Source organism: Harpia harpyja, chromosome 13 (genome assembly GCF_026419915.1).
Source record: "Harpia harpyja isolate bHarHar1 chromosome 13, bHarHar1 primary haplotype, whole genome shotgun sequence".
In the NCBI taxonomy this organism is placed as follows: Eukaryota; Metazoa; Chordata; class Aves; order Accipitriformes; family Accipitridae; genus Harpia; species Harpia harpyja.
In genome coordinates, this window is record NC_068952.1 from 25,728,013 (window position 1) to 25,740,172 (window position 12,160).

Below are 12,160 nucleotides of genomic sequence, written 5' to 3' on the forward strand. Positions count from 1 at the left end.
ACCTAATGCAATAAGCTCAGCTGTTTCTTTATTCTAAATGAAACATAAACAGGTTTTCTTGGAAAATTTTTTGAGAGAGGGAAGAAGGTTGGGAAGAGGAAGATGGAAACCCAGGTTACATTAACTCTAATTTATATTGCACAACAACATATTACTTTTCAAGATGTCTGATTAATGTTTATATTCTCTTGTGTTCTGGGTACTAGCTCTGAAGCAAGCAATTCTGATAACACAGGTTCTTTGTAGGAAACCGTAATGGCTATTTAAATACAAAAATGTTACCTTAAGAAACATTCGCAAATCAGAGATTTTACAGGGTTGAGGATAAAGCTGTTGGTTCATATGCAAGGAGCTACTACCTCTACAGATTAATTGCAAACTCTGTAGCAGATATTTTTGCACTTCTCTCCAGATCAGACTCATTTTTCTGTCTCTGAGACCCAACTTAAAAGCAGTAACAAGGTATCGACTCCTGACTTACCTGCTATAGAGTTCATAGTTAACCTGCTTCAAAACTTAGATCCCAGAGTACAAATGTATGACATTAATCCCTGTCAGATCTGGCACCCTGGTGGGCAGTCTTCATGATATCAATAAAACAACTGAACAAGCTTGGCAATAAAGACATCCTTTTGCATTTGAGGGTGTACGTGGGTGGCCCATCCTCAGAGCATACGGATGAATAGGTGAAGATAGAACTGCCAATTACATCTGGCCTGGGCAAACATGAAAATCTACTTTTCAGCATTGTCAGCCTGTCACCTTTCATGATCCTTGAACTCATCATTCAAAGAAGAGACTGCACAGGAAGAGAAAACAATGTTTCCCAAATCTCAGAGGGCAAAATTAATAGGAAATAAACATTTAGTCAATCTCATTTTTTAAGCCTCTTTTATCCATCAAGTTTCCAGAAGTCCAGCACTCCCACATGGCTGCTACCTCATTAACTCCCCTTTCTCTTATTTCTAGATCAATAACTTTTTGGACATGAAAACCGGAGGTAGACATAGGACCGATCAAGTATGAAATTGAAGGCTAGCTCCAACTCTATAGCTCAGGATACGAGTTAAACAGTGCTTCTGTAAAGGGTGAGAGAAAAACAATCACTGCATTTTTTATAATTCTAACAAGTAACAGCAGCACAGTCTCACTTCTGAGCTTGTGCTTCCAGAATCAGATTTGACTAAAAATTCCACCATTTTAATTTTTTGAGGCTGATGGTGAGCAGCTACATCTCTCAGGAACTGGCTTACCAATGCTTAAGGAGTTGACAAGCTTTCTCAAGGAAAAGTTACAGCATGAGGAGAAAGTAATGATTCTTTACTTCTGCGGAGAAAAGCTATATAAGCAGGTACCTAGTAAAAATCATACAGTGACTGCAAAGAATGATAAATAATTTTCATTTCTTAATAATTTGAAACAAGATGTTTTGCCTAGCAGTAACTATGTATGAAGGTTTTGACTGAATGGAAAAAATATGAGAACTGAACATGATGGAGAAGGTTGGGAAAGGTGTCCAAAAGGGATCCTTTAGCAGACGAGATAAAAAGTCTCTGTGGTGGGAATTAAGTCAAGGAGCCTCATGAGATGCTACAATATGAAGGCAAAAAGTATACAGAAAATGGAATAGGTCGTGCAGATGGAAGAATGTCACTATATGTTAAAAAACCCCTTCACTATCAATCATATAGAAAATTAACTGTGTAAACGTACAACAGAACTGGTATGGATTAAAATTTCAGGCCTCAGTAAAAAAGCAGTATAAAGACTGTATCTCAGAATACTTGACCAAAATGGAGAAGGTAAGATGGTGGGGGCTATCAGAAGGCTGTGAAAGTAGAAATCCCAGGAAATACAGGGAGACTTCAATTATTCCACATATTTTAGTAAATACCATAATGGATGAAATTCCAAAGCTAAATTTTTTAGATATGAAGAAGCTAGTCAGAAGACAGTACTTACCTTGATCCTGACCAGTATGAATGATCAGGTTCAAAATGTTACCATACAAAAGATACTTTGTAATGTATGTAGATTCACTAGTCCTTCAAGAACAAAGGCAACTCATTTAATACAGAGGATGTTAAATTTAAGAGCTACTTAAAATGGAAAAGCTATGTTAAAAAATAAAAGGGGCAGCTAAAAGACTAAAGGTCTGCAGAAGATTTGAAACACTTAAAAGACAAGACATTTCAATGCTTGGAGCAACTACATATTGTCATTCAAAAAGGCTCTAAAAAGACTAGACAATCATAACAGTTAAAAAACAAATAAAGGAGATTATTAAGAATAAGAGGATATACTTCAAAAGCTGGTGTGCTAGACAAATGAGAAAGCTGGAAAAGAACAAGTCTGACAGGTGAAATGAAAAAAAAAATGGTAGCTGTGTAAAAAAACCAAACAAAACCAACCAAACAGAAAAACAAGGTTCATTGCCTTTGATCTACTACAGCAATGAAATGGTATTTTATCATCCCTTAGATATCTGGAAAGGGAGCATTAATTTCTTCCACAATATAAGTAGTACAGTAACTCTTTAATAATATATTTAGGATACAGTTTAAGAATGGACTTAAGCTATTTTTTGTGGAAAGAATGGTAAGAATTCCCTTTTTATTGGGGAGGGCATGAAATCTGCCGATCCCACTAGCTGATGTAACAACTGCTCTGAGGAGCGTGACTGAAAGGTAGTGTTAAGGAAAACATCCAAAGTTCAAAAAAGATTTTTGTCAAGGCTTGTAGAACTACGTTAAAGTTCTTTTTTGGAAATAAAAAATGCATTGGCTAGAGGTCCAAATGTCGCAACTGATTGGAAAAACACATGAAAATGAGCAGTAAATTTTTATCCTTTTCAAAACTGAAGACAGTGACCAGCAAAGGAAGATAATTTAGGCTTGGACTCTGTTAAAACTTGCCATCAGGAATTTCCAGGCAAGTCTTTAATAAGTCTAAATGATTATGAAATGCTTTAAGAAAGTCTAAACAATTCTCTCGTATTAGTGGGAATATGGTTCCAAAATAACCTAATTACGGTATAGCCGAATATTTAAAAAAGAAAAAAACCCAAACCATATATCTGAAGAAACTTTTTTGTATTTTTAAAGAATTTCTACTATTTGCATATGGCAAATACATACAGATCTTTTTTTCAGAATCCACTAAACTCTTCAGTACAATACTCTTAGGAGTACAGCAGTGTTAGTTTAGAAACAATCTATACCCTGTACAGCAAAATTAGTTTTTGGAGTTAGAAATTACAACAAAATTTTAAGAGCTCTAGTTGAGTGAAATCCTAGCTAAGTACCTTTTTAATTACTCATTTTTGGCATCATTTATCTCCCTTATAATTCAGTTTCTTTTGAACACAACACACTGACAGAACATACTATAGTTTTAAGTAAGTATAGAGACTTTTATCACAATTTCCAATGACAGAGTCTAGCTCAACTCGTTTAAGTTACTTTTACTATTACAAGATGAATGAGAAGGAGAATTGTTGAGAATAAGCCTTTCATTGCATTGTCCAAAACTTTAAATTCCAGATGTAGTTGATGGCAAGCTGACTTCTAAAGTGTGACTGTTTTCCCAAATTGGAGAGACATCACTTCTCTTGCTTCACACCCAAGAAAATTAGCCTGAGAGGTTATAAGCCAAATAGTCTAGCATAAAAGAGGATGATTCTTTTCTTGCAGACTGTGACATGGTGAAGAATGGTGTGGGCACGAAAAGGGTGCTATGAACACTCTTATTTCTGGAAAATTCAAACGTGAAGTGACTGGATATAGAGAACCATACACTGTTCAGGACAAGAACTAACAAATCTGTAATTTAACAAGCCGTAAGTTTTGTTATGCAGACTTTCACCACTGGAGAACTGACTACATGAGCTCTTTGATCTCTGGAATTGTCTCAGTCCAGCCTTGCAAGATGCTCGCAGTGAAACTGCAAGAGAAACACATCTGTCATCCACTGGGCATGTACTAGAACAAGTAATTCTGTGAGCAGCAGTGCTAATGAAGAAAAGTTTTGGATATATTTGAACTGTAAGACTTTCATTCCTTTGTGGATTCTCCAAAGTCTGATATGGTGGTTGGCTCGTACTGCAAAGACCTACCTCAGAGACCTCAACCAAATTTGACCAGTTGGCCAAAAAGAGCACACAAGATTAAAGGAGGGTTGACAGAGAATGGTTTTACCCATTAGGTATTTTGGGGAATCGCTTGCTGCAGTCTAAAAATCCCTTCCTCCAAAAACGTTTCTGATAACCACACACACACAAAAATTTCTTTGTAATAGGGAGTCCTTGTTTACCTGATAAATTATTCATAATTCTGGGAACAATTCATTAATGAATATTTTCCTTGTCTTAAAGTCCTTGCATCTAGAATCACCTTCCTGTCTGCTCTTCAACCACAAGACATCCTGGAATAGGAAACAATTCATTTCTGTAGTGACAGAATACAGATAGACTGTAGAAGGCAGTGATATGTCAATCCACACTATCCATTTGCTCAATCTATTTGTTTGAAACAATTCATCTGAATCTTAAATAGACCTTCCTGAGCAAGAAGAGGAGGAAATGTTTGCTTTCCTATAGGGACTGGCTTATTTTTGTTGGATTGCCTTTCAGTTTAAGCTTTCTTTGGATAGGACACAAAATAAAAAAACATCTCAGCAGAGTTTTTCTCAGTTTTGAGCCCTGAAGGCCATCTTCTGCAGCCCTTTATTATCTGGGAGTCCTCTTGATTTCAGTAAGGTTCCTATCCGAGTAATATATATTTTGTTGCCATTTCCCAAGTAAGAGAACTGAAAGACAAGGGGAGCATTTTTGTTCATTTTGCTTTCCATTCCAAAGGTGTTTATAAGTTATCTGGAGTTCACTTGAATAAGAACAGGACTCTGATTCACTGGAATAAAATACGTCATTGAAATATAAAAAAAGCTTCGGGATAAATGATTTGAAAGGCTGGAGGCCTTTAAAATTTTTCTAAAGCAGAAGTCCAGCTAGTTATGTGGAACTCAAAACAGCAGCTTAGGCAGTATTCTTTGGAGGGCAAGAAAAAGGAATATCCTACTTTTTGCATGGACCTGGAAATGGCACAATTTATATACATAAACAACCACAAAGCTGTTCTAAATTCTCAAGACCTTTCACAAGGTGGACCTTATTGGGATGGGATATAGTGGCTGAGAAACTGAAACAAGATTACAAAACTTGTCTGCAGAACAGCTTGCATAGGATCTGTCAGAATAACCAGCTTCATCAAGAGAAGTCTTTTGACTGTGGTTTCAGTTTTGATGCATTACTGTAATAAAAGCTACTGCCATCACAAGTGTAACACAATGCTTCTCAGTGACTCCAGAGCAGGACAGACCAGAATACTTGAAAAAGGTTTCTGTGAAATAGAGATCAGAGTTTGTAACTCAAAGCCAACAGACAAGCCAAAAGGATAATTTCACTAAAATCTGTACAGCATTCTTCTTGTAACTATTTTGTTTGACACTTGCTCATGATTTATTTGATGATAGTTAATAATTTTCAATGGCTTGATCTCTTTGAAATAGAAGAGCTGTACAGGCAAAGAATTAGGTGTATGCAAGGACCTGAATGCAAAAGGATGTCTTCATTTCATTATGCTACTGTATTTAGTCAGGCTTCCAAGTATGTGGTAAAAAATTTGCTAAGAATAGTAATAAGCTGTTACTTTCACAATTGTGCACAGAATTGCCTTTTAAAAAAGCGTGTCATCATTCAAAACTGAACACACCAACTAAAACAAAGCTATATGTGTATCATTTCCCAACCTGCATAGGGTTGATCTGCACGGAACGTTCAAAGCACTCCACACATTCTCTGAATTCCCGGTTGCGGAGATGGAGGAGGCCTTTGGAGCGCTGGGCGCGGGTGCTGCGGTGCCTGGAGAGCTCCCAGGCCTTGTCATAATACTGGTGATCTTTAAGAACATCACCAAGCAAACAATATAATCCTGGTGTTTCCTTTTTCTCTAACTCCCGCCTGAGTATTTCTTCTGCCTGTTAAAGAACAAAGAGAAATCAATATATAATGGGACAATTTATTTTCAGTTAATCACCTACCTGAACAAATACCACTTTAGCACCTCGCAATCATCAGGTGAAGACTAAGAAGTAGGAATATTAAGGAAAGAGTATCTTGATCCAACACAGCATCAAAGATAAAGTCTAGAGAGAATCTGGTTCCAAACTGTTTTTTTTAAAAAAACACACTTCAACATCAACATAATATGGTGGCTTTTGGTTTAACACACCAAGAAGAATGTACCCATTAAAACAAGAAGCAGCCTGAGCAAATATCAGTCCTGGACATCAAACCTACACCTACTTCATAGCAATGCAGTATCAGCACCATTAAGGTATGTGCAATCCTAATAGTTTATCATCTGTGTTTTTTATATATCCTAATAAGTACTCTTGCAATGATTGTCATTCCTTTACCTCCAATTGCTCTTTTCTGAAAATAGTTATTTCCATTCTATTATGTCTGAAGACACGTCCACTTTCATTCTGCTGGTTTTGGAAATGCTACTCTTTTACATAAGATGCAGAAGTTATAAATTTATCTAAATATTTGAGATAAAATATATTCAGAATATATACAGCATTATGGAAAAGAAGACACAAGCTGGGTCTCCCAGACATCTATTATGGGCTGTAACCAACTTTCAAAAGCTCTTTATCTCAGGGCCACTATCTTGCTCTAACAATAAAATTATTGTTTCTCTTTTAAACAAGAGATAGTCTACTTTCTGTGGCTTTTTGAAAAGATAAATACACTGGACAGACGATCTGTTGTTTAGACTGAACTCTTACCTCAGTCCCCTGCTGCAAAAATGTAACATACATAATTCAGCTCAGTATAATTTTTCTATTAGAAAACACCTATTTGAACCATCTGAACCAAGAAAGATCCAACACAGCCTGCCACAGAATTAAAGTTTGACATTGTAACACTAGTCATTCTTCTGTCATAGCTAGTTTATCTAAAAGGAAAGCTGAGTTCCTCTCTGCATTTAAATTATAACTGCTTTTCTTGTTTCTATAAGAACCATTTTCTTTGCCATTCAGACGATCTCTAGAGAATGTCTCTTCCTCCAATCAGTAAAATTCATTGATCCTGTCTGAAAATCATCTTTAGAAAAATGACTTTGTTTTACTTTGTTTTGAAATATTTAATGCATAGTAATTTTAATACTTCATTTTTACAATAATTTTTTTAAAATAAAGTAACAGTAAAGCCTATAAATATTTGAAGTGCACAAAGGTGAGGAAGGCATGTATTGTTTAGGTTGCTAACGTGATCTTAAACTAGAAAAAATGGAATCCCAATAAGAAAAAATTAGTGGCTGAATATTAGGAAAATAACTTAATGGCAAGTGTTTTTAAGTGCCTATGGAACAGTTCTCCAAAGAAAGCCAAAGAAACCATTCCTTAAAATTTAGAATTAGCCTAGTCAAAGCATTAGAAAACCTGGCCTAACAAGACGACTGCACTTGCAGAGGGTTTGGTTAAAGGGCAGTTTACTCCCCCTTCCCTGCCATGACAAGATTAAAGAAACATATATTAATAATAGGTCTTTAAGATGATTTTTTCTAGAGCAGAGAGAACTGGGTGCTTTATTATTGCAGCAATCACACTAGGCACCGAAAGGTATGGTTTTTTTTCCCCTTCAGATAAAGAATAAAAGACTGAAATGTTGCTGTGTAAACCACAGCTATGAGATGAAAAGTGCATTGCATGCTGCTGCTTTACCTCTTCCCCTGCAGGGCACTCCCGAGCTCAGATTGCTATTCTGTGGCAGTGCCTAGTACTAATCATACACTAGACTAGAAAGCCAACCATTCACTAACTGTATTTCACATTTAAGAGCATAAAAACATCATGTTCTGGTCTAAGCTTACAAGAATTTATTGCCAACATAAATATTTCATCACACAGATAAAACAGAATTAAATAAGCAGAAGTCTGACTTTCTTCATCTCATTAGCTATCTGATCACCTCTCTGGCATGTTACAAACCTTTTTATTACTTAAATCTTTAAAGGCTAATACAAAGGATCATAACTACAAACTGAAAAAAAAAAAAAAAAGGATTCTCAAAACATTTGTTGTTTGTCTTCTACAAAACCAGGTGATACTTTAAAACTGGATTTCTAATTTTGCAAAGGTTTTTGTGAAGAAAAATATTCCTTTCTCCTTTATAGTAAACTATTTTCAAAAATGCACATTTAATCTTTGATAAGAACCCTGCTTCTGCAAAAACCAAATCTTGTCTTAACAACAAAAAATAGTATCAAGAGACATTTTCCTCCCAGCTCACACAAAGTACATAAAAGAAATATAACCACTAGAGATTTATTCTTACCTATTAAACAGATATTAATGATTAATTTGCATGCTTTATAACTAAAAATTATATCTAAATTAAATAAGCTTTGATAAGAAAATTATCAATTAAAAGCTACCTAAAAAGAAAAAAATGAAGCTGTATAACCCTTGTGGACTGAAACAGATGTAATTATAACACTGCTTTTCACAGAATGGTCTGCACCAGAATGGATGGAATTCAATACTCAGTTCAAAAGTCAGTTGATTTAAACATAAGAAAGATTTAGGTTCTTATCTTGCTTTCTGGACTAGTACAGTTGGTATGGGAATTAAACAGGCAATGCTTCACAAAAATCCACAATCAGTAAAGAGGGTTCTGTTTTAAATAAAAGATGGTGCCTTTTTATTACTCACTACGGAGACTCCTGGAAACCAAATTTAAGATTCATCCAGCATTTGGCTTCCAAACCCTAAACTTCCACTTGCGTCCCATCCACTTGTTCCCATGCTTTTATTTTCTTTGTTTCCTAAAAGACCCTATTAGCCTCACTCTTCGCACATCTACCAGTTCTATTATTTGACAATTCAGTCCTTTCCTAGTTTTTCCTAAAATGCTTTCACCTTTTCTGCTTGCATGTTAGTTGCTAGGCTACCAGAGAAGTAGCACGAAGAAGCAGAACAGATGAACATGGAAAGAGGTAGTGAGGGAAAAGGAAAGCTCTTCAGTTTTCACTTCATCTTCCCTGTAACTTCATGCACAACCTTGGGCAAGCCATTTACTCCTCTTTCTCAATTTTGTAGCTACATATAGGAGTGCTCATGTCTGTTATGATACGTAGTGGAAATCAAGTTCTTGAATGAGCTCATGCACTAATCAGTATAGTACTGCTTGACTTTGCATCTGGGAAGCATTTCCTGAATTTAAAGGTGAGCTTCTGAGATCTTACCATAATTGTGTTTCCTCGCTCAAACGTTTTGAGATACCTGTGTCATGTCATGACAAGAAAAATAACTCCGTAGAATGTGGATCACTGGGTATGTTGGTCTAAAATCAGACTGTGTACCATGCTGTTTACTCTGAGGAGGTGACGGAACAGGGATAGGACTGAAAACAGTGTTGTAAGACAGAACACCAAGCTGATGCTAAAAGGTAGATCCCATGAATTTCTCAAAAGTCAGCAGCTACCATGCTCTAGAGCTCCTGCAAGGGAGAAAGACTTCACTTCAGTTGGAAGAACTGAAAATTCACATCTCCAGTTCATCCCTTCTTTTTTCTTTAGCAGGGAAATAGTACCATTTTTAGTGCATTATCTAATTCCAGTGAGGTTGAAGAGACCTCTTATACCTTAACCAAATAAAGTTGTCTGACATAATAATACTCTCAAGATCTCTGGGTCCCCCTCACAGTTAAAAGAAGGGAGCGGGACACTTTTCAACACCAGTTCTCACTATACACATTGAGATTAGTGTCTTTTTGGCAAGTCTGTTAAAGAAATACAATGAGTAAAAGACTGGAATGAGAAAGCCACAGCAACTATCAACATACTGTGCATTCACATTTTATAATACTTTTAGTGACATTTTACTTTGCAAAATTTGTACTGCTACATGGATCTGTTATACCCGAGTGAATTATGTATTTCCCAAGTACATAATGTGGAGCTTTGCATAGCCTTATCTACATGCTCTGTTTCTTTGTCAGTGCATAATTCAAAAGTAGGAGGAAGAAACATATTACTTTGATGAAGTACTCATCAAACGCATTGATATTGCTGATCTCTAGCTGTTTTATTAGATTTTTCAGTATTTAAATGCAGGTGTCCTATATAAAAGCATTTGTGAGTGAAAAACATGCCGAAGTTTAACAGAGTTTGTTCTTTTGGGCACATATATGCTAAACTTTAATGACGTGAACGTCCACTGAACAACCTATTGCTTTAGTAGATTCTTGTGCATTTCTAAAAGAATAATTACCATGTTTAAAAACATAAAAACATTTTTGATAAATACAAACAGTTCGCACTCTGAAAGCTTTCTGACAAGGAGCACAAATAGTCACTCCCCTTGGTATACAGCTAAACGTTGCTAATTTTCTGGCTTTTTTGGTCTGAAGCTAGCTTTTTTTCCGGCACTACTGTTACTTAGTACTTACATAGCGTTTTCTGTTTTTCAAAGCACAGCACAAACCCTCATTCCGAAAGCATTTCTAAGCAGTTTCCTGTGTCAGATATCCTGTCCTATTCTCTGAGTGCCATTTTCATAACTCCCTAAGGGCAGTTTGTGAATGTAACTAGGACATAATGCATTTCCAGGAAATGGAAAATATTGACCTCTATTCCTCCACTGTACTGAAAAGATTGGGATATTAACATACTATCCCCAAGGCATGCATAATGTGACAGAGAGTTTGCCAGCAAAACATATCTACCAGTTTATAATGACCAAAATCTAGGCATTGGTGCACGATAATTAGAAAAAATATGTCAATATGAGAAATTCTGCATTTTTTTCTATTAACTGAAGTTATAGCTCTCTATTCTGTAAGCTTAAATTAGTTTAAGCACAGTCTTTGTGCTTATGGCATCATAAAGGCACACATACATTCATATATTTAATGCTACCATATACCAAACAGAGGGAAAGAACAGGGAAGAAAAGAAAAAAATATATTTTTGTCTGAAAGTGAGTATTTCTGAAAGCTATATAAATTCTGAAAACAATGCTTGATAGCATAAGGTCCTGTTACAGTCCTTCTGTGTGAGAGACTGCACCAGAAAGAGAACACAGCTAAAGTTACACACAAGTAGGCATTGCTTCCAGGTATCATTTTCTAAAATCTTCCTACCATTGCTCTAATAGTAACAGCAAAATCATCAACAAAGGAGGGCTGCTACAGGCTGTTACCAGCATTTTTAAACAATTCTGTCACAGATGCATAGAGTTAGGTGATGGCTTTAAATTGTCTTTGGAATTGATAACATGTAGCTGTAGCAGTGTTAAAGAAATGATGGAGAAGTTCAGGAAAACATAGACATAGACTTAACAAAATAAAGCCTTTTAATCTTATGCCACTTCTTGTCTCAAATGTTTGATTCTGTAATTTGAATATGCTAACATTAGGTAATTAAATACATTAAGCACCGATGTTGTTCTATTTAAAGTGTTTTTAAAAACTACAGTTAATAGTTTGAAATCAAGTGGGAAAGAAAACTAATATCCCCTCCAGACAAAGCTCCAAGACCCCATCATGAATGACTGCTACATCCTTCTTGAAATGCTCACATTATACCTTACTGTGCGTCCATAGTTGTTAACTTAATTTTCCTTGAATATTTTCAAGAATCACTATCACGATCTTCTTAAGTTATTGCTTCTTAAGTTATTTCTTATTTATAAACTTCTATTTCATGTGGTCATTACCCCAAATCTTTTTTTTTTTTGCATTCACAGGTTATGACAGACTCATATATCATGTGTCCATTTTTCCTGAACAGACGTTCCTTGTGATACCCCTGTAGAAATGAGTGTCATCAGTAAATTGACAGCTCAAGCCAGACAGTCCTTCATACTTCTTCAGATCCTATTTCGAGACAGGATCTCAGCATAAAAAACATTTTTCTTACCTTTCCATGCTGTCCTGCTCTTTCGTAGCAGATTACTGTATCTTCCCACATTTCCAACTCCTCAAATATCTGTAAGGCAGAGCTGGTGCATCCTAGCTCAAAGAGTAAGGTTGCAAGCTGACGCTGGAAAGATAAGAAATTCCAGGTAAGTGAAAATAGGTAAGTAAATACTA

At 35.9% G+C, this 12,160-nt stretch overlaps 1 protein-coding gene across 1 annotated transcript in view; it reads right to left on the minus strand.

Moving 5' to 3' along the window:
- The window catches only part of TTC27 (tetratricopeptide repeat domain 27), a 150,206-nt gene that overhangs the window by 30,740 nt on the left and 107,306 nt on the right, over window positions 1–12,160 (minus strand). The window contains exons 12-13 of the mRNA XM_052805978.1: window positions 11,988–12,110; window positions 5,806–6,033 (exon numbers count right to left, since the gene is read on the minus strand). Of these exons, the coding sequence (XP_052661938.1) occupies window positions 5,806–6,033; window positions 11,988–12,110 (351 nt within the window). The remainder of the gene's footprint in view (window positions 1–5,805; window positions 6,034–11,987; window positions 12,111–12,160) is intronic.